The sequence below is a fragment of the Culex quinquefasciatus genome, chromosome 2, assembly GCF_015732765.1.
Source record: "Culex quinquefasciatus strain JHB chromosome 2, VPISU_Cqui_1.0_pri_paternal, whole genome shotgun sequence".
In the NCBI taxonomy this organism is placed as follows: domain Eukaryota; kingdom Metazoa; phylum Arthropoda; class Insecta; order Diptera; family Culicidae; genus Culex; species Culex quinquefasciatus.
In genome coordinates this window covers 143,908,997-143,933,364 of record NC_051862.1, presented here as the reverse complement: position 1 = coordinate 143,933,364, position 24,368 = coordinate 143,908,997, and the positions used below count along the sequence as shown (strand labels likewise).

General features: G+C 35.2%; 1 protein-coding gene across 5 annotated transcripts in view; it reads left to right on the top strand.

Moving 5' to 3' along the window:
- The window catches only part of LOC6044546 (sodium/potassium/calcium exchanger Nckx30C), a 238,898-nt gene that overhangs the window by 201,839 nt on the left and 12,691 nt on the right, over positions 1-24,368 (top strand). For 4 of the 5 annotated variants that reach the window (XM_038253213.1, XM_038253211.1, XM_038253215.1 and 1 more), the window contains one exon: positions 16,377-16,573. In XM_038253213.1, the coding sequence (XP_038109141.1) occupies positions 16,377-16,573 (197 nt within the window). The remainder of the gene's footprint in view (positions 1-16,376; positions 16,574-24,368) is intronic. The other variant, XM_038253212.1, reaches the window with a different exon arrangement.

The window sequence follows — 24,368 nt, the reverse complement described above, 5'->3', positions numbered from 1 at the left end:
TAAGAAAAAAAAAGTAAAACATTTTTTTAATCTTAACTTGACGTCGTTTAATCGTTTTTCACTTTCTTTTGGACGAAAATGAATGGTTATATAAGTTGAGCTTTTAAGGAAAAATATAAAAAAAATCAAAATCTAGCCTTGCTTTAAAAAAGATCTATTTAAAACTTTAAAATGCGGTTTTGACCTTGTTTTAACCTTGTTTGAAGAATTTATAGGTATGACATTATTTTTATCGGGAAAAATTAAAACATGGGAGTACAGTCTAGTTCGAAGTCCTCGTAAAATGTTACTTTGGAATCAAGATAAAATATGGTCTTTTTTTGGGTCGTCGAGCTCAAATATGACACCAAAAACGCTCTGAACTGCCCCTTGTTTGCATAAATGTCCCATATGCATTTTCTAACTTTTGAGTTATGGGTGGAGTTTGGTTCAAAATCGTAGGGTCTTTTAGTAAAATCAATAATATCTAGTATTTTGTTTTAGAAATTTTGAGGAAATCAGGCAGAGGCAGAACAGTGATTTGACATGTTGAAATTCAAGATGGCAGCCAAAATTGTTGTGATGAAATGTTGAGAAAATCTTTTTGCAATCGTTATTGGCTAGACTTTTTTTCTACCTTATGCATTTGGTAACACTCAAATATAACTAAAATAGGATCGTCGAACTCGAAATAAATAATGAAAGTGAGAAATTGAAAAAATGTATTTTATTCTAATTTACAATCATCTCAAGATTTTGTGAAATTGAATCAACATGACAACATTAATTAATGAAACATGTATGGTCTCTTTTGAAACGAGTTGTCAAGTAAGATAACTTCTGTCAAGAAAGGCCACAAAGCTAGTTTTTAAAATTTATTTAAAATTCCAATTTAAATCCTTTGTCAAAGGGTCACTGTGCTCAGACAATAAGCTTTATAGTTTTGAATAATTATTTCAGCATTTTAAGCCTTATTTTAGGACCTTAATGAACTTCGAATAGGGGAAAGTGAGGCAAGTGTAACAAGCTAAGAAAATGCTCGTTATAACCCATTAACACTGGAGCGCCCAACGCATGGCCAACTTACATGGATGCCCAAGCCCCCCAAAAAAGGTGGAACGGTAACTTCAACTCGCTGGTTCTCTGACATTACTCAACCAATCGGGACGATTCTTGTTTCCAGTGATTTGTAAGAATGTCTAGATGATTCTAAAATTTTGCAGAACTTGATTTGAACAAATCTGTAATTTCTGCGACCGAAAACATCGTTCCACCTTTTTTCAAAAAGACTGCCTCCGCGGAATTTTCGGCGATTTTTTTTTACACGCGAAAAAAAAAGTTGGAACGATGTTTTTGATCGCAGAAAGAGATTTGTTCAAATTAAGTTCTGCAAAGTTCTAGAATCATCTAGACATCCTAACAAATCACTGGAAAGAAGAATCATCTTGATTGGATGTGTTATGCCCGAGAACCATTGAGTTGATGTTACCGTTCCAACTTTTTTGGAGCCTTGGGCGTTAGAATGTTAAAAACGTTGAAAATCTGTCGGATTTTTTTATAATCATCTTATTCTAGGTCTTGACTAGGACTTTGATAGAACAAGTTTTTAAAAAACCCTCGTTTTGAATGTAAAAAAAAAGATTTTCAAATTTTTGATTTTCCGTACGTCCCACTTAACTAGTGGGGCAATACGAACAACGCTCTGGGGCAAGAAGAACAATGCATAAAACAACATGTTCATTTGCTAACAATCAAACTGTTATCACTTAGATAAATCAGATTAGAATGTAATCGAAACGTTTCTTTAATTTTTAGACTAAATTATAATATTTTACTAAAAATTCAATCGTTTTTGCGAAAAAAAAATTTTTTAGATGATAAATAGTAAATTTTCATAAAATCACTTTAGCAATTGTTTATTAGTTTCAAAGTATTTTTATGTTTTTAGTTCCCAATAAAATATGTTGATACAGCTATTAGTATTTTTTTCCATACTAAAAATCCATATGGTACTCTTGCCCCACCTGAACAAGATTTTTTAAAAGCTCTTAAGAGGCAGTATTTGTAAATTCTGCTCGGTTTGTTCTAGAGGTCGTATCGAGGTGCTCCGATTTGGATGAAACTTTCAGCGTTTGTTTTTCTATACATGAGATGAACTCATGCCAAATATGAGCTCTCTACGACAAAGGGAAGTGGGGTAAAACGAGCTTCGAAGTTTGAGGTCCAAAAAACATAAAAAAATTAAAATTGCTCGCATTTTCGTAAAACTTGATCAATTCCAACTTTCGTAGATGCATTTGAAAGGTCTTTTGAAGCACTTCAAAATGGGCCATAGACATCCAGGATCGGCTTGACTTTTCTCATAGCTTTTGCAAATTACTGTTAAAAATAGATTTTTTTAAAACCTTAATATCTTTTTGCAACAGCCTCCAACACCCATACTTCCATAGGTCAAAAGACAGGTAATTATATGGACTATAAGCCTACGGTATTAACTTTTTGGCCAATCGCAGGTTTTATCATAAGATTTCGATTTTTCTACAACAAACATTTTACAATGTTAGTTTTTGCCCTGTAGGCCTCCATAGCGGCACGTTTTGGTCTCTTTTTCACATATTCGGTATTCGGTATATTTGGTAAATTTGATTTAAAAAATAATTAAATAAAACATTTTTGAAAAAAGAAATTGATTTAATTTACCCAGCGATCAATACGTCAAACCAATTCTGGATGTCTATGGCCCATTTTGAAGTGCTTCGAAAGACCTTTCGAATGCATCTACGAAAGTGGGAATTGATAAAGTTTAACGGAAATGCGAGCAATTTTAAGATTTTTCAGGTTTTTTGGACCTCAAACTTCCAAGCCCGATTTACCCCACTTCCCTTTGTCGTAGAGGGCTCATATTTGGCATGAGTTCATCTCATGTATAGACAAACAAACGCTGAAAGTTTCATCCAAATCGGAGCACCTCGATACGACCTGTTACACATTGGTGAAAAACTCGCTCTTAACAAAAATAACCATAAGTTAAATCATACCTTATGATCGGTGTAAGTCATTGGCAGGGAAAAAACTGATCTAGGAAAAAAAGCATTTTGATAAAATGAGCCTTGAAACGAGCCCTAAGCCTTATTTATAAAATTACGGCCGTACGAGCGATTGTTGCTCTTGCCCCATTTGGTCGTCTTGCCCCACCTTCCCCTAATTTGATATATTTACGTATAATCGAGTCTGGACTGTCATTCATTTAAAAAAAAAAAAAAAACAAATGCCTCTGAAAGAGAAACATTGTAAAAAATAGCTTTTTTAGTAAAATGGCCGTATTTCAAATTCAATCACATCTATATAGGTTATAGGTTTTCAACTTTAGTCTCTTGGGCAATGTTGTAGAGCAATACAAAAACAGAGTTTTCTCAACTTTTTTTTCAATTTTTGCGATTTTTTTCACGGGTTAACGACCGATTTTTTTGGTCATGAGGTCTGAAATATCTCAAGAAACAATATTCAGCTTGTGGAGCGTTGTTTTGAAATATTTTCTCATTCTGCTCACCCTTATGTACAGTCAACCTAGCAATATATATTTTTTTAATTTTGTTATTAATATAGTTCTTGTTCGGTAACTGGGCTGAGTTCGTCGCCCAGTTACCGAATGCTGCTCGTAAAAAGGACAAGGGGAATATCGATGCATTCTATTCGCCTAACAATAAATAAAAATAAAAGTATCTAAAAAATATTACCGTTTTAATATTCTTTGAATATGAGATAAAATTTCATTTAGCATGAGCATGAGCATGAGCATGAGAGACCACCCATGGTTGTCCTTCTCCGTTGCTGAACAGGACCGTAATATCCTATCAGCACAACGGATCATACGCTTCAACGATCTAGTGATGTTTCTCTTATCAACAGCATGCATGAATGCGCTGAAAAGATAAAACATCAAGATCATCAAAACTAGAGCTGCTGCAGATAGGAAACAGTCGTTGGCCACCAACGGCGCCCGCCATGTCAGTTTGTAGATCTCGGAGGGGACGGGACGGGAATGTTAGTTAGCACAGGCTGCTACCAAGGGTGGGTTCTATACGATATCCACACCCCCGCGTGTGCCGGAAAACTACTTCTACTTGGGATTTTGTTAGTAGGAAAGGGTAATGGTCAGGATTCATCATAGAAGATGATGATGTGACCCAAATAATCAGTAAGTTTTGTTTAATGGGGTGATGTATTATTCCCAAGGCAAGCGATCGAATGCTGCTGTTGAGACTATTCCCGTTTATTTGTGATTAATTTAAGATTAGATGGATTATCCTAGACAGCCGGCTGTGGAAAGATAAAACCACAAAGAAAGTATTTCACAGGTAAGATATTAAACTCTACATAAAGCTTCTAGTTCGAATGGATCATAGACAATTTAAACTTTTGAATAGTTATGACATTAACGACCGATAACTGATGTGTTTCGAAGCTACAAGAAGTGCTTGACTATCGCGTAGGAGAAATACTCGTTATCGTGCTCTCCGAGCTATAATGCTGAGAGTTTTTCACGCGTTTTACCGGAAACGTCTTTTCGAATTTTAAATTAATAGCTCGCAAGCGTATAGCGAACCTACATACTTTCACATCGTATAAATAATACATGGAAAATCATTTATCAAACACGACGACGAACGCGCAAAACATAACTAACCCGACGCATTGCGAATCGGACTAAACTATCGGACTAAATTTGTTTATTAATAAACATTAATATAAAAATCGATCACACGTCCACCGAAAAACGCTACCCGTTCGTTCTTGTATCAGCCGTAAGCTTGACCTGAAACCAAATATTTCATTAGTAATTTATATACTCTTTCATTCATTCATTCACTCAGCCAATCACACAGCAAAATAATTAATTTGAATTACTGTTTTAGAAACTTAAAATTTTCAGTGGAGAGTTATGCCTAATGTATCGTTTAAAAAATATTATATATTGCAAATTTTGCACTTAATTCGACGCACAGCCAGAAAATATCTCAAATCTAGAGTAAAGAGATAAAATTTCATTTAAACCAAAAAATATATTTTATTATTGTTAAAATAGCTTTGTTATTGTTTTTGACGTTTATTTGCTTTTGAGCTGGGCTAAAACCGAGCGTCTGGTTAAAAAGTAAATCAGCTAAACAACACCCAGTTATCGAGTAGGTACTGTAGTTGTTTTGATGTTAACGTTAAATTGTCCAATTTGAGAAGTAGACTGACACGTTTAAAATTTATTCATCCATATTCATGTCTTAAAAAATATCTAAGATTCTCAAAGTCTTTAATGCTCAAATTCTGAAGGCTTCATTTTCAAAATCTTTTCATTCACAAGCAATTCTTCAACATAACTGCATTGAAAAACATCGCCGACGACGCCGCACCGTGCTGTAAAATTTATCGCTGTAACCAAACACGACGGCGCGACAAGGGGAATCGAACCGTGACCCTCGTGCTTGGGACCACCGAACCGTTCCCTTCGTTCGCTCGCTCCTTGCACTATCGTATCGTATCGGCTCCGAGTTCGAGCCCTCGAACGATTTATCGCCGAAAGTTCGTTTTTATTGCTTTCGAATCATTCATTCTATTATGGCTGGCACTGTTTTTTTTTTTTTTTGTTTTCTATTCAGTTTGCTGCTTGTTAATTTAAGCGTTCGCCTTATACGATCTCCAATTTTTTTCTCTCTTCAGAATATAAGAAAGCATAGTAAAGATAAGCAACAACAGAACAAAAGAGTGCAATATTCTGGATAATTTATGTGGAGTGACGAGCAGAGTTGTGCAATATGCAAGTGGATGCTAGACATAGAATGCTAGGGAAAAAAGAGCTGAAAATCATGAAAAAGGGGGGCAACGAACGACACATGATTTATGCTGGAATATTGCACTCTTCCACAACAGCTCGTGCCACCTATGTTTATACATACATATATAGTGATTGAGATTAATATGTTTGCCACTTATGGTTAAATGATGTAGAAAGTTTGTGCGATTTGTTAATTGTGTTGCCAACTGTAGAGTCGTAAATCATATTGCCTTTTGCGTTTCGTTTCGATCATACACTAGAGATAGATACTTCGCGGGCTTTGAGGAATGGCCAAACATTGGAGCTTGGTTGTTTGAAAAATGTTAACCCATCGACTGCATTTGACCTTTGTTATTAAAAGTGTGAATCTATTAGGGCTGCCCAATTTTAGAGCATCTTAGTAATTTTTAGCAACTAAACTTTTTTGTAGCTGAAACGTAGAAATTCTGCTTTTTAAGTTACATCTTATACAGCTTGAAATTCTTATTTGTCTCAATAATTTTAACAGAATCGCAACGAAAACGATCATCTCCCAAAAAGCAATTTTACCAAAATAAAGAAAAATCGATAAGGCCGTTGCATATTTTTTGAAGTTTATGTCCCTCGACTCTGACCAAAGTCGGGGCAAAAAAAAGTATAAATCATTAAATAACGAGCCATGGTTTCAACATTTGAATGTAAAAGTGTTTTGAAATGTTTGTACACCTGTACAGTTGTTTTGCAAACATTAGGTTTCATAACATCTAAATAATGGCAAAAAAAATTTTTTTTTGCGAAAAAGTGTTTTTGCGGAGCTGTACATCGCTTTTTTTAAATATAAATATATATTTTTAAACCACCTCAAACATGCTAAATAAGAATATCAATGCATAGAAATGCATTTGAGATTGTTTACAGTTGATTAGACTTCTATTAAAAAAAAGACTTCTATTGAAAAAAATATATTGTTGTCCCATCATTTTTTGCATTGCTAAAAACAAATCAAGCTTTTCCTGTTTATGGACACGGTTTGATTTTCCTATCATGTCATCTATGTTTTTTGAAAAAAATATATTTTTGCCCCCTCATTTTTTGACATAAACTTTGAAAAGTTTTTCAGCAGCCTAAGTACAATTACAGGGTGTACCCCATTTGGCATAATGGACATTTAGCATAACAAGTTTTCAAGAAGGACGTTTGGCATAATTGGTCCAAGACATTAGGGACGTTTGGCATAATGGACATTTGGCATAATGGATGTTTGGCATAACTCGTTAAAAAATCATCAAGGACGTTTGGCATAATTATTGCTAGTTTTTTTTGTATTTGTTTTTTATAAAGTATAAAGTTTTTATCTTTTGTAAAGAATAATAATGTAAAGCTTTTTTTTCTATTTTCTAATTAAACAGATCATTTTACTTAAAAAACTGTTTTTTTTTTTTCAAGAAATCAAGTATCTTTGTCATTTTCTCCCAAAAGATGCAATTTTTCTCCTTTTTTGAATATTTCTTTAAAAAGCTTTAAAATGAAATTTTTCATAAATTTACTTAAAAATGCATTTAAAAATAGTTTATATAATACCAAGATATTTATCTTTTGAAATACTTTGCTGCTATTTTTTGTATTAAATTTATCCTTCTTTTATTTTAAATTTAACCTAACAAAGTGATGTCAGTTTTGCCAGTCTTTGAATATTTTGCAATAAAGATTTTTATTACTATTTTCCCTTTTCCCTTCTTTTCTTAATTCAACCTAAATAATGTATCTGCATTTTGCTCTTCTTTAAAGAAATGCAATAAGTTTTTTAAAGTAATTTTCTCTTCTTTTATTTTAAAACCTAAAGAAGGCAAAATCATTCAAAAGCTGTGCAGTTTTTTTTTCAATATTTTGCAATTATTGTTTTTATGCCATTTTCAACCTAATTGATGTACATTTTTTCTTTCTTAAAATATTTGGCAAATGAGTTGTTATGAAATTTACCTTTCTTCTATTTTAATTTCAACATTTAAAAGGGAACATCTCTAAAAAAAATACTTTTTGAATATTTGAAATTTGAGTTTGTTTATGAAACTTTCCCTTCTTTTATATAAAAATCAACTGGCAATCAATGGCAATCGCATTATTTTTTATGTTTTTCACCTACATCTATCCAAAAAAATCAATTTAACTAGCTTTTATTTTTTTTTAAATCGTCCCGTCTTTAAGATTGGTTTTGAATAAATAAAAGAAGGGAACTTGCGTAAACAATTTTATTGCGAAAAAATAAACCAACAGAGAAAAAATTGCAGAAGTGATTGAAATGTTTAAAGAGAACATCTATAAGAGAATTTCCCTTATTCAAGTTGAATATAAAAAAGATGGGAAAATTGCAAAAAAAAAAACTAATATATAAAGAAAAGCAAAATTGTCTCCATTGCCGAAGATTTGAAGGGGTTTTTCTCATCTTTAAGTTGAAATTCATATTAAAGAAGGGACAATTTCATTAAAAAAATATAAATGCTAATTATATTGAAAGAGGAAAAATGTAAAGCTAACAAGAGATATTTCCTTCTTTAAACTAAATTTTAAATAAAAGTTTGAAGAATTCATTAAAATGCTTTATTGTGAATTATTCAAAAAGGAAACAATTTATTATTGTGGAAAAAGTATAGAGATACCTAATTTTTCGAAACAAATGATAATCTCTTGTAGTAATATAAAAAAGGTAAAAAAAAAACAATACATTTACATTTGTAAAAATGAGAAATACTTATAAAAAACAAAAAAAAACCAGTAATAATTATGCCAATCGTCCTTGATGGTTTTTGAACGAGTTATGCAAAACGTCCATTATGCTAAATGTCCATTATGCCAATCGTCCTTGATGGTTTTTGAACGAGTTATGCCAAACGTCCATTATGCTTATCGTCCTTGATTGTTTTTGAACGAGTTATGCCGAACGTCCATTATGCCAAATGTCCATTATGCCAAACGCCCCTGATGTCTTGGATCAATTATGCCAAACGTCCTTCTTGAAAACCCGTTATGCCAAATGTCACATTATGCCAAATGGGGTACACCCGTTATTATCTAAGATTGCAAACATTCCACAAGTTTACCTATTTGAATTGCAACATATATGAGGTTGCCAGCTCACGTTTACATAAATACAAAATACTAGCAAAACAAACCAAAACTCATGAATTCAAAATCATGCCCCGAGGTGTGTACACCTCGACCACGATTACGAGGGGGTGTTTCTCGAGAAAAACTCTTGTACCGTGTGCGTACACTTTTACGCACCAAGCTGCTAAATTATTCAATTTCGGTACGATCGATTTTTCGTGAAGTCACGGTTGATGAGGTCCTGTCGAATTTTTGATTTAATTTTGCTCGACGCCGGTGTTTCTTTTTAGAGCTGAACTGATTGTTTCGAAACAGCTAGATTTTTTTCAATGGAGACGCCCGGTATTTGATTGAATTCCATTAGCATGTCTTGCCCCGCTCTTCAATTATAACACTTTTTTCCCTCAATTCCAGCTGTCAATACGACTGGCTGACTTTGCTCATCTAATCAAACACGTCGTCGTCGTCGTCGAAACCTTCCTCCCGCTTTTCGCCCTTCGACGAGATCCCCTAGCCTTAAGTCCCGGCTGAACTTTCCATTTGCCGGGACGATGACGAAGGAAATACTAATGGATGTTCTCCGGGAGGGGAGGCTATAGGAAGAAAGATATCCTATCGGGGTTGGTTTGCTTTTTTTTGTGCCAAGCTTCTTCTTTGCCGCGTCAGCTTTCAAAGACGGGACAAGACGATTCGACGACGGTTCGATCTGGGCAAGGATATCGGAGAGAGAGAGAGAGAGTAAAAAAAAGGACACATTAAAAGTTACTGATGGAGCCCCGCTTTTTTATGGCAGCCAAACGGAATGACTTTTTGCCGATAGCCCCCCGAAATAGTGAAGGAGCGAAATGTTTTCGTTGTATACACATTTACAGTGCTGACATTTCCTTTGCCTGGAAGAAATCATGATGTGATGTACATCCGTCCTTTGCAAATGCATTACTTGTTACGAGCTTTTCCTGAACTTGCTGAGCAACGAGTTTCGCAAAGATCTCGTTTTTTTTTTCGTTACGAACCACATGATATGATCACTACAACTTAGTAACGGTTGTTGCTAGACTTGTCACAAAGTTTTCCGACACGAAAATTGTTTAAAAAACTGTGCAGCATGGCCCATAGATCATTTATAAACAAAAGTGTCTACAAAGTGCCTCAAATTCCCACAACTTAATTAGCCCAGCACCTTAGCCGGTAATTATCTTTTCTACGCGAAGAAAGCACGCCACGAATTCCCTGCTATTTGCACTGTGACCACAATACTCATTATATTTCAATTATCCCAGCGTCCTTCGGGGCCGGTAATTTCATAAGCCCCTCCCCGCTCCCACTTCCTCCACCCTGCCCTCGGCTTAAACAATAAACATATTAGGAAAACCTTCTTCTTCATTCATAAATTAAAAGCCACTTTGTGATGACACCACTCACACGCACACCTTTCTCTGCTGCACACACACACACACAAACACACATGTATTCTTCTGCAAACATTTGCCCACTCACGGCGTGTGTATCAGCAAACATTCCAATGATGATGATGGTGTGTGTGTGTGAGTGAGTGTGATAGTGTCACTGTTGAGCAGTTGAACCTTGCGCTTCGTGTCTAATTCGTGTCATTCCGTTAATTGCTCCCCAGTTATGTTATGATAGCCAGACACACACACACACACTCACACACATGAACAGTAAACCCCCGATGGATTGACAATGGTTTAATCTGCACTTTGGTGGAGTGACAAACTAAACAGTGGTCATCTATCTACAAGCAAAATAAAAACGAATCGCTTGATGAGAGTTCGACATGCTCATTAGGGTTGCAGCTTATGAAAAAATGTAAATATATTGACCCGCATTGCTAAAAACAAATCAAGGTAGAATCAAGCGATACAGCTTTTCCTGTTTATGGACACGGTTTGATTTTCCGACCATCATTTCACTGATCTGTTTTCCAATTAATTTAAACGATTCCCATAGAAAGTACCTATCTGTATCTGTATGACTCAAGGTAAACAAGTAGTTTCTAGTATGGGACTGATGAGTTATGACAAGTTAGTAAACATTACATTTTCGTCCAATTTGATAAAGTACCGGTTTTGTAAGTTTCATCATGGTTATTTCTTAAAATATTGTTTCGTACACCAAAATTATTGCAAATATTTTCCAAAGTTTTTGTTGATGATTGAAACTGACTACATTTCCCAAGTAACATTTTTTCCAGAAGTTCTACAAGAGCTCTTCAAGATAGCTACAGCATAGCAGTTTGGACCGCGGTAGGATAAAACTCTCTTCAAGTACTCATCCAAACTCCTGAAGAAGTTTTGAAGAGAATTTTATCGTACCGCGGTCAAAACTGCTATGCTGTAGCTATCTTGAAGAGCTCTTGTAGAACTCCTGGAAAAAATGTTACTTGGGTTGAGTAAAATTCAATAAAATAGAATTCAAACTCAATCTATATCTTTTTGCTGTAAAGTTCAAATAAGTCAATATCATTTTGTCAAAGTATTCTACTTCCAATTTATCTAGGGGAGATGGGGGAAGACGGCCACCCTAAGAGAGAAGTCTCATGAAAATTACACAACAGATTATTTTGATTTTTTTTTAATTTATATTTATTCAGTATTTCTTTTCCATGTACATTCATTCAGTTACAACATTATTGAGTGTCCACTCACAAACGATGACTTTTCACCTCAATTATAAATACTAGCAATTTTCATTTATTCATGAAATATTGTAGCTTTCGCTATTCAGTGATTTCAAATGTAGTAGATCCTACATGTACAAAAGGGAAAAGGGATACCTTAAAACTAACTTATGAACTATATAAAGAGCGGATCAATGCAGCTGAAGACTGCAATGATTTTTGTCGAAATGCATCAATTATCTTATTGGACATAACATCCAAAGTGTCAACTAGGGCTAATTGATGAAGTTCACTGGTGCTGAACCAGGGAGGAAGTTTCAGAATCATTTTCAGAATTTTGTTCTAAATCCTCTGAAGTTTTTTCTTCCTGGTTAAGCAACAGCTTGTCCAGATCGGCACAGCATAAAGCATGGCAGGTCTGAAAATTTGTTTATAAATTAACAGTTTATTCTTGAGACAAAGTCTAGAATTCCTGTTTATAAGTGGATACAAACATTTAATATATTTGTTACATTTAACCTGGATACTTTCAATGTGATCCTTGTAAGTAAGGTTTTTGTCAAAAGCAAGTCCAAGATATTTCACTTGATCAGCCCTTGGTTTGTGAGGAAAAATAATAAGTAGAGTTTTTGCAGCATTTAGATTTTCCATTCTTTCAAATAAGAATTGAAAATATCCAAGCTTTTTTGTAATCTTCTTGTGATGACAAAAAGTGATTTCTGACATCCTGGGGGCAAATCAGGCAAGTCAGAAGTAAAAATATTGTATAAAATTGGACCCAAAATGCTTCCTTGAGGGACGCCAGCACGTACAGGTAGTTGATCAGATTTGCTATTCTGATAATATACCTGCAGAGTACGATTCGTCAAATAATTTTGGATAATTTTCACGATATAAAATAATTAGTTTGTGTATTTCGATTTGAATAAGTAAATCAAAATTATGTAAACAATATTAAATTAGCATTTTTTATGAAATGTTTGATAGGATTTCAAACTATTTAATGAGTTATGCTATATCACAGTAAGCTATGCTATCGAAACGGTAGTTTACAAAAATTGATGGTGTCATTGAAAATGCTTTTCTTTATCTACAAATATGTATTAATAGTCAAAAAACCTTCAAAAATACAACCAATATCAAATAAAATTTAAAAATTACGGGTGGCCGTCTAACCCCCAGAAGAGGTGCCCGTCTTGCCCCCAAATAACTAGTAATATTCATTAGTATACTTAGTGAAACAGTGGGGTGGCCGCCTTACCCCCAGCTTCCCTACGATTTAGTTTTTTGATCCATGTTTATTATGACATTTTAAGTGTTCTACTAAAAAACTTATTTCATGCTTTTATGTTTTATGCATTTTATGTTTATATTTTTGTTTCGGTTTCTATAAACAAAATTGTCTGTCGAATAAAAAAAAATCATAACATGCCAAAAATTCCCAAATTCAATGAAAAAATGGTTGAAAAATGCATTATCACCAACACACTTGGTTTGCAATCATTAGCTTTTAAGAAAGGTAAAGTTTGCCAAAAAAGTCTAGCGAACACAATTTTTTTGCGATACTGTAAATCGAAAATTTACTAAAATTCTGATGATTTTTGAGTAAACCCGAACATGAAAATAATTTTAAACTCAAAGGATAGCATTTTACATTGATTTTAGCTGATTGAACATAAATTTTGAAGATTTTTAAAAAAAAACATATTTTTTGTCCCTTGATTTTTCGATCCGGTTTTGAAGGGGAGTGACAAAAACTTTGAAAAATATTTGCAACAGTGTATATGGAGCCAATTGCACTCGAAAATTATATAAGAGATGGGTGTCAATTATTTGAATATTTTTGTAATTCGTGATTTTAAAATTTCTGTATCTAGAAGCCATTGCATCGTATCAACTTGTACACGGAGAAAAAAGAGTTCCCAAAATCGTGAACAACCGTTCATGAAAATGGGAACCACGAACAAAGTGTTCAAATTTCATGGTACGTTTTTCAAAATCGTACCATGGGATTTGAACACTTTGTTCGAGGTTCCCATTTTCATGAACGCTTGTTCACGATTTTGGGAACTCTTTTTTCTTCGTGTAGGAAATTGACGAGCTTTCTGAAAAAAAAACACAGAAAGATGCCACTTCCATGACATTTTTCGAATTTTAAGATTAAAAATTAAATTTCAAGAGTATGCCACGGTTTTGTTTTGTTTAAAAAAATTGTGAAAAAAGCCTAAGATGTCACAAAAAGACTCACGAAAAATGCAGGATGGCACACTAGGGTGTAATATGGTTGTATGGAAAAAAATAATGTTGTCCAAATTTGGCTAGCACAGCAACTTTTTGGTTCCTTATAGGGTCTTTAACAACTCCCCAAAGTTTGGGAACGATTGGTTTAGTCCTCACTTTGCGCAAAGCAATTCAATTTTCCATACAAATTTGTATGGGAAAAATCATTTTGTTGAATTTTGATATTTAAAAAATCCACGTTTCATGCTATATCAAACCCGGATTCATATTCGGATGCTCTGGAATGTGCTCTACAACTTTCCCGAAGAGAGTATGGTGCTAACTTGCTCCTATAAAAAAATACAGCGTCCTCAAAACTCGTCTAATATGTGATTTTCGATAAAAAAAAACACGTTTTAGACGAGTTTTGAACACGCTATATCTTTTTATAGGAGCAAGTTAGCACCATACTCTCTTCGGGAAAGTTGTAAAGCACATTTCGGAGCATCCGAATGTGAATCCGGTTTTAGTATAGCGTGAAACTTGGATTTTTTAAATATCAAAATTCAAAAAAAGGATTTTTCCCATACAAATTTGTATGTAAAATTGAATCGCTTTGACGGAGAGGATAAATCCCGAATTTAGCGAGAGTACTTTGCTCATGGGTTCATTTTCCAAAAAAGTGCATCTATCAAAAAAAAAAAGTACCGGTACCGAGACTCGAGCCCAAGAGCTTCGGCATATTGAACCGTGCCTTTGCCGTTTGGGCCACCATGGTTCGGTGACTAAGTGGCGGTCATTTGTCCATATAAGCCACTCAATAGGATGAACTGATTCAATGAACGAATGAACACGCGAGAGGTCTTTACTCTCGCAAAATAGTACTTTCCTCATGTTTCTTTTCGGGAGGACTATCCCCTCAATCTTTAACTTTAGGTGTATGCCCCTCCTAAATTAAAATATAAAAATCATTCATTACAACTGTTGCGTTTTTTTTTTATTTCCTTTTCTTAAATTACTTGTAGGATTTGATCCGAAGAACAACTTTGTATAACATTAAAAAACGCTTGGAATTGATCCTGAAAAGATATAGGATGTGTTTTGGAGTTTACTTTTTGCGGAAAAAAACAAAACATTATCAATAAATAATATGTATCTTTTCGGGATCAAAGTTTAGCGCTTTGGAATGGATCAAAACCAATAAGGAATCTCTAAGACAAGTAAATTTTATCAGATTGAGGAAAACTTTCTAGAAGAAGAGTTAAAAAGTGAAAAATAAATCAATTTATCGATCTCCATCAAAATTTAAGAAAAGGTCAGTAAATATAATACTTCATCTAAAACGATTCATATTCTAGTTCAAATTATGGAACTATGGTTTTCAGGACAGAACAAAAACAATATTTTTTATTTCTTCTATTGTGGGTCAATATGACCCATCAGACCTGAAAAGGTTCAAAAATTGGCCACATTATTGCTTAAGAATCTTTGAAAAAGCATATTTCTCAACCCAAAATTAATAGAAAATTAAATCGATATTTTTTTCGCATTTTTTATGTTCTTACTTTAATTATCAAATCGGAATTCCTCACCCAATTTTAGTTAAATTTGAATGAATGATTGGCTTAGAAGACGCCAAATTATTTTTTTAATTATTTTATCATTCTTAATCACTTCATAGTAGTTTAGTGTTCATACAATCAAAAATAAGACAACGAAACAATTTTTTTTATCTGGATTCGATTATCCGAGCATAATTTTTCCGAGGCCTTCGAACAATCGAGTCGGACTGTATTACCTAAAACGACTCTTATTTGATTAAAATTGACCTTTTGAACAATTTCATGAGCTAGGGTGACTAAAATTGTTATCAATTCGTCGGGGTTATACTGTAAAACACACACACGAACAAACACACTCAGCTGTTGATGTTGATGATGCTTCTATGTGTAGATAGTAAACATAGTCTAGATCGGCAAGTAATGCCGCTTTATTAACAAAGGTCAAATCAAACGATGTCAACTTAATGCCCATTTCTATTCATAGAAAGACACCGCGCCATACACTCACATACATACCGAATACTAATAGTTTGAGCTATAAAATGCATACCGAGAGTGCTTGCAGTTGTGAGCTTTTCGATGAGCTCGTAATCGTGTATCGTTTTGATCGTTATGCTCTGCTGCTGCTGCTGCCGTTTGCCGTTTTGCCGTTACTCAAGTTTATCTGTTTTCGGTTAATGTTTGACAATCAAGTACAATTGGGGCGCGCACCCACAACACACTAACACACTCGATGTCTATTCCGTATAATCTCGACTTGTATGTGTACATAGCAAAAAGCCGTATATCGTAAATATGTTCCTTGATGTGCATTCGTTATACTTATTCGTTGTTCTATTTTTTGCAAAAGGCAAAATTACATAAATTTAAGCGTTACAGCCAAAATCAAAAAAAAAGTAAAAAAACGCAACTTGAACTGACTGTCCATGCCAGCAACGCTACTTCTTCATTGTTCATGTTCAAAATTTGTTCCCGATTAAACAACACAACAGCAACAACAACAACAACAAATTTAATACATAATTGGCAAATCTCATACTAACATTACGTAATAACATAATAAAAGATCCCGTTCCAGGTAAAGTCGATGAAAAGGCGACGCAGCTGCACGCGATCGCGTCGTTAAAAGTGCTGCTGGATGCCACCAAGCCGCAACGGGGAGCTGCCACGTCGTCTGCGGCGAATCATGTTAAGATTAATTTAAGAGAAACCACCTTAGCTAGTGATCGTCCAAATGGAAATATAGATACGACAATTGATTCGGTAAGTGTTTTCCCGACCGCCACCTTCCCTCCACAAACCCACAATTGATAGCTCTCTCAGCCGGTATTAAATTAGAGAAAGCGGTTGTTCCCACGGTGCTTCTCGCGGGCCCGGCCCACTAATGTTGGTGCTATAAGTCACTGCTGTCCTGTGCGGGAAGGGAGAGGGGGAAAATTCGTGTGGTATTTTCTCCTCCCAAAAACCACAAAGCATATTCAACCCCATTAGGCTGAACGCTTTGCGAGGAAAATAGCGAATGGGCTTATTTGAGAGGGAAAGAAAGACCATGCGTTTCCACGATTTGTTACTGTCTTGAGATTATTTGTGGAGACGCATGGTCATTGAGTTGAATCCCATTTAAACTAGCATAAACTTCAATGTTTGTAATACTACGTACATCTCTTTATTTTTTATTCATTTAATGTTAAGCCAAACTGGTTTCCTTCAAAGTTTGCATTGAGAATTAATGCGATTCGTTACTGTTACCTGCAACTTAAAAAATTGTAAGCAATGTTTCATTTGGCGAAAATCTTTTCCTTTTTTTTGGATTTGGCAATATTTTGACAAAATATCTTCTCCAAGATTTTTTTAGTAATGATTTTTATATTCTAGGTAAAGTCATACAAATCATCGTTGATTGATGATTTTCAACCAGAAATTTAATGATTGCATCACCAAATTTGGAGCATATTTGACTTAAAACAATATATCCTTCAGCACTAGAGTATTTCAATATTTCTTTAGTTTCCCTGGAAATTTGACTATTTTAAGCTTGACCCGAAATTCAAGCTATAATATACATTTCTATAATTCTAAAATTAAATAAATCAATTTATTTTGATACAATATTATTTTATTTGCTATTTTTTAACTATTCTGCTCTTTTAAAAAAAAAGAAATCTTTTTCGTTTATTTGAGATAACGTAATCTGGGGTGAATCGGGACTTCAGTCTGAATAGGGTCAGCAGTTTTTAGAGCACTTAAGAGGCAGTATTTGTAAATTCTGCTCGGTTTGTTCTAGAGGTCGTATCGAGGTGCTCCGATTTGGATGAAACTTTCAGCGTTTGTTTGTCTATACATGAGATGAACTGATGCCAAATATGAGCCCTCTACGACAAAGGGAAGTGAAGTAAAACGGGCTTCAAAGTTTGAGGTCCAAAAAACCTAAAAAATCTTAAAATTGCTCGCATTTCCGTAAAACTTCATCAATTCATCAAAAATTGATTTTTTTAACACCCTTATATCAACGTTAGTTTTTGCCCTGTAGGCCTCCATAGCGGCACTTTTTGGTCTCAATTTTGTCATATTCAAAAATTTCACGTTAGTAAGAAGTATTGGAGTTGTAAATTTGTTTAATTGAGGTTTTAAAAAAATCAATTTTTAACAGTAATTAGCAAAAGTTATGAGAAAAAGTCAAACCGATCCTGGATGTCTATGGCCCATTTTGAAGTGCTTCGAAAGACCTTTCAAATGCATCTACGAGAGTTGGAATTGATAAAGTTTTACGGAAATGCGAGCAATTTTAAGATTTTTTAGGTTTTTTGGACCTCAAACTTCAAAGCCTGTTTTACCCCACTTCCCTTTATCGTAGAGGGCTCATATTTGGCATGAATTCATCTCATGTATAGACAAACAAACGCTGAAAGTTTCATCCAAATCGGAGCACCTCGATACGACCTGTTACACATTGGTGAAAAACTCGCTCTTAAAGCTTTTAAATTTGGAAATGGATGTATACATTTTGTTGGTCTGAGTCTGTTCTAACCGAAACCAACCAGAAAAATCAAATTATTGTATACCAACATGGTTGAAACTGCTGTCCCAATTCGCCCCATGTGTTCCGATTGACCCCAGTTTACGGTACACTTAATGTTTTAATCATTCTAATCTCGACCTAGCTCTTTCTTGTTTGTTGGGCACCGGACATTACGTTGTTGTTGAATGTTAATAAACTATTACATTTTTGTGAGCTCTTTGAAAAATACAAATATCATTTGAAATGTAAAGTAACTGTCCTGAGCTAAGATATGGACCGATTTATTCAAGCTGGGGGTCATGGTTTACTAGTACTTAATGGATCGAATTAATAATCGAAAAGAAACAAGTTACAAAATAACATTCGAAGAGCTAATTGATAGAGGAATGTTAGAGAAAAGAAATTGATTTAATTCGTTTATAAGTTTTCGAGAAATTTTAGCACGGACGAACGGACATAACACGGGGTTTCGAAAAGTGAAGCAGGCTTTCTTTTACTTCTTCTTGGCGAAAACATGCGCAAGTGAGATCGCAAATGTCAAAATCTTCGCGACACGTGGTCTTAAACGTAAACAAAGCCAACTAATGATGCAAACTCATGGGCACTTTTTGAAATGGTCGTATGATTTTATATTAAAAATACAATTTCTATCAATTTCTATCAAAATACAAATTTCGACAATTTTAGTAACCATGATAAATTACATAAAATCATAAAGACAAACTAATTGCCAAAAAACTGTTTCTAGTTCAATACTAATGCTAAATGTTATAATTAATTATTGCATAAGACATTTTGAAAAATCATACGTAATCGCGCAATGCTACTTCGACATCTTGAGTGTAGATGATGCAAGTGATAGTTTGCTTCAAAAATTTAAAGAAAAATGTTCCTGGTGTCATGTCCGTTCGTCCGTGATTTCAGTTTGGACTCAAAATTGTATGGAGCACTGGTGGAATGAAGACATACCTTTTAAAAAGGCCAAATATTCTTCACTACGCCCTTTTTTTAATTGGTTGCTGTGCACCCTTAAAAACCTAAATTTTCTGTTTGTTTTTTATCCACTCAGCAACCAGACAATCGAAGCGGGATTTTTTTAACCTTTCGAAAAAAAAAATAATTTTAGAAAAAGTTACTCATAGACACTATTTTTAAAAATCGAAAAAATGTTTTTATCTGAACAGTTTAAACTTTAAATGGCCATACCATTGCACTTTATCAAGATTTATGCAAAATTTCTTTTTTTTTCAAACATATATTTTTGTTTTTTTATTTTCAAAAAATCCTTATTTGGCAATACATTTTTTAACTAATCTTCTATGACTCAAAAGTTACGGGTTTTTGCTCGCTAAAAAGTAAAAACTTAAAAATACTGATTATGGAAAATTGTTCTTTTTTTACTGATTATGAAAAATTGTTCTTTTTTTGGGGAAAAATTAATAAAAGATCAGTAATAAAACCTTGTGAGGAACATTTTCGTATGTTTGGCAGGTTAAGCACTCGCTCCTAACTCCATCCAATTTGCTGATTTTCAATATTTAAAAAAACTTATTTTTTAAAACTGTTTATAGAAACTTGCTTGCTCACTTCACTAACTTGAGACTTTTATCACGCGATTTCAGTTGAAAAACTAACTTAATCCACCTACGTGGTTAATGCCTTCCTCACTTATTACCAAAAATTGGTAATATGAGTGGTTTGGACACATATTTCAGCTATTTTTTAGATCCAGAAAAATAAGTATATAGATAAAACTTTAGTGGTAATAACTCGAGACAGGGTTGCCACATTATCAATGTTGTGGACTCGGTGGAGAGGTCTCTCGATTACCTAACCAACGATGGGTTGGGTGATGGATCCGGACATCGTTTGCATACATTTAATTGAGATCCGGCTTCAAAAAAGTACATAAATATTACTTAAGTGGTCATAACTCGAGACAGGGTTGCCAGATCTTCAATAATGTGGACTTGTTGGAAAAGTCTCTCGATTACCTGACCAACGATAGGCCGAGTGATGGGTCTGGACATCGTTTGCATACATTTAAATGAGATCCGGCTTCAAAAAAGTACATAAATATTACTTAAGTGGTCATAACTCGAGACAGGGTTGCCAGATCTTCAATGTTGTGGACACGTTGGAAAGACCTCTTGATAACCTAACCAACGATGGGTCGGGTGATGGATCCGGACATCGTTTGCATTCATTTAATTGAGATCCGGCTTCAAAAAAGTACATAAATATTACTTAAGTGGTCATAACTCCAGACAAGGTTGCCAGATCTTCAATGTTTTGGACTCATTGGAAAGGCCTTTTAATTACCTAACCAACGATGGGTCGGGTGATGGGTCCGGACATCGTTTGCATGCATATAAATGAGATCCGGATATATGTGAAAACACATTTTTATACATAACTTTTGAACTAGTTATCGAAATTTCAAACAATTCAATAGCGATGTATGGGACCCTATACCAAGTCGATTGCAACTGGTTTGGTCAAAATCGGCTCAGCCAGAGCTGAGAAAACTCAGTGAGAATTTTGGTCACATACATACATACACACACACAGACATTTGTTCAGTTTTCGATTCTGAGTCGATATGTATACATGAAGGTGGGTCTTCGAGCTTTTAATAAAAAGTTCATTTTTAGAGCAGGATTATAGCCTTACCTCAGTGAGGAAGGCAAAAGGTTTTCAAGAGTTGTTATTGAACGTCAAACTGCTAATATGGCAACATTACAGACATGATGGAGTTAGATGCTTTTCCCCTACTTACTGCAATAGTCCTTATCAAGATTACTGAAGACACCAATTTTATCATAAAATTTCTCCAAAAGATATAGATTTTCGAAACTCAGCGTACCATTTTTGTATGGACTGGACAGCTGCCAACATTGTGTTACAGCACAAAGTTTGAAACAATAAAGCACAAAATCGGATAATTTCGTGGATAATTACGCTTATGTTAATCATACCCGTATTCACTCAAACTGATCCCAGAGACTATTTTGACCCAGTTTCCAAACATTTTGGTACATTTTTTCTGAAAAAAAACCTCAGACAATTTTCTTTAAATTGTACGCCCCCATTCATCCCATGAAGATCTGTGATGGAATTATCTCAAAATTCATTTTATCATTGGCAAACCTTTCTCAACGATGAAAGTGAAACGTGATGAACCACGATGAAAAATAACTCCCTGGATTTCTAAAAGGATCCAAAATAAACAATCAATCAACGATATTTTTGGTTTCAGTGAACTTTATCGCTGGAAAAGATACAAACTATTATTTACTAAGGATCAAAAATTTAGATTTTTTTACAAACATGAAAAAAATTGCTGCTGTATCAAGAAACAATTCGGAAAAAACTGAGCATATCAATCATTGTTACAATTTTGTTCAATTCAGAGTCAATTCTGTTTTCGAAAAGTTTTTTTTTTATAAAAATGAGACTTTTTCAACGATTAAATTGTTTCAATATTGGTTCCGAGAATGCAAAAAGTAGAGGGCCTAAGGAGAATTGATAAACCTTTTGGTTTCATACAAAAAGCCTTTTTTTATAGTCGTAATACAACTACACCTGTAATGCTGAGTTAGTTTTGTTTCTAAAAGCTTGTTCCAGTGCATCAATTTTTCAGAAAATCATAAATTCCTCAACAACTTCTTACCACAAAAAAAACTGCTAAAAATTTAACAGATTTTACTGAACGAACAGTACCAGCAGCTGCTGTCAGGGGCTCATAATTCAGTTTTTCTTATGGGCAAATCTAGTCTGTATGTGCCTCCCGGGGCTCGGCTCTGGCCGCCATGTCCATGCTGATGCAAAGTAGTGACTTTCCAGTGCCGCAGACAAGTAGCAGGGCAAAATCACTCATGTTTCATACACAGAGATGTTGCCAAAACACGAAAATCCTCACACAGACTGCCACTGCGTCAAAGGACCAGGTATGGGATCGACGGTGGAGGGGGGGTACAGTGCAAGCTCGATGGTTTGACAGTTCATCATACCGGGAGAAGCTAGCCACTTTACCGTCTAGCTTTAAAGTGCGCAAATTCAAAAGAGTCAAACCAACAAGGTTTCACTAAACATGTCCTCAACGATGTCGTCTTTAGCCCAGCAGGTTTTCCATACCGAAAGGACCAACAGCCGAGAACTACGAGCCGCCGACGATTCGTTCATTAATATTCATGAGTTTCAAAAGTTTGACACGGCACAGAGGAATGGTCTCAACGTGACGCTCCGCTCTCTCTCTCTAGTGCTGTGGAAGTGCCGATCACCTGCCTATAGTGCAAGACACACTGACTTACTGTGGGCTCTGGTTGGCGGGGGTGGTATGTTATTATTGTCTTTTCCACTCAGCATTTCTTCGTCCTACCCCATAAAGCTTCGATTCCGTGCACGCTCAACATCTTCTCTCATAATTGAAGGCAAGGGAAAGGGGAGCATGTCATTTCCATACGAATTAATTTTGTAAATGTAGCAAATTACAACCAATGCTGCTTTGCCTAAGGATTCTTGGGGCCATCCAGTTATGAGCTTTGTATGATAATTCAGTGGGAAGTGGTGCCGATTAGTTGGTGAATCATGGGCGGTTTGCGTGGATTAATTCAGTTAAAGTTCCACGCGCCACACTAAGTGAAAGGCCGTGGAACTTTGAAAATTATTTTGGCGCGACCGTGGAAATTCTTGGAACTTTTCTGAGTAGAATGGAAACTGATCTGGGAAAGTGAATCCAGCTGAATCAATTATTCAAATTTTGTGGTGGGACCTTCTTTCGAAATAGATGTGTTTTAAATGTGCCAAATTCCATGCTGAAAACATTAATATCTGCAAAAGTTCTATAATTTGTCTTAAATGTTGACGAGATTATCAGACCCATTTTTCCCGTGACCCATGAAGAGTATCGGGGCTGCATTTTCAAAGTGGATTCAGTGGCTATATTTCAACTTAAAGTTAATGTTAACGTTCCATAGGTCGCCTTCCGCCTTCCGTGGATTAAGTAACGTTTTTTTATTATTTTCGGATATAACAGACACAGAACAACTTCAAATTTGTTCTCCTTTGACCCTTAAATCTGCAAAATAAACTTCACATGGAATTTCAGAACGATACTACTATCGCTGGTCAATTTAATTCGATTTGCTTCATTCTGGGACTTGACTCCACACTCTGAGTGCGTATGGCCACGAAGGTCTGCTCTCGTCAAATCAGTTCGAAATAATCTGGGTTAATGGGTTTATTTCATGGTTTGTTGGCATATGGGTGCCATTTCCGTATAGCACACTAGCCCAAGCATAGGAGCCTCAAGCGCGGGGGAGTTCGCTGGAAAACGCTCAGATTTTGTTCATGAAAGTTTCGGAGAATTTCACGAAACATTATCAAAGCGTGGAAATGGGTGAACGGATCTCAGAGATTGCACTAAATAAACACTACAATGTTTCCAGAACAAACAACATAAGCACGGACTACGCGTGTGGGGCTTTAAAATCATTTGTTTGATTGGTATGTTGCAAACTCAACGAAACTCGAATTTAAATTCCTCGATTTTCATTTAAAGAACAAAAAGTTGTACAAACAGCATGAACATCGTCACGAAGACAAAACCTCACTTTAAAAAACCCGTCCTTCCATCGTGGACTGAGGACGAAAAAGCAAATCAAATTTACATATTTAGGATTGGTGTGGACCCACCCTTTTTTTGCGGTCTTTACTTATCCTTTTCACGCAACAATTTCGGGCTATTTTCAACTCCTTCAAGCGCCACCGAACTATCTCTGTCATTCTTCGATCGTACTCTTGGCCTGGTCGTGCTATCACCGCTGGGTTACATTAGCAAATTTGGTGAAAACATGCAGATAAGCAAACCAACCGTCACGAACCGCGCGCGCCAGGCTGGTGGAAATCACTCGCGACATTAGCTAGCCCGTTCAGGGGGAGGGCCAACAGGAGGGAAATGGAACAGTAATGGCCGTTGACAGGAGAGGAGGAAAGAAAAGCAGTTTGGACATTTTCTTGGCAGCGAAAGTTGTTTGT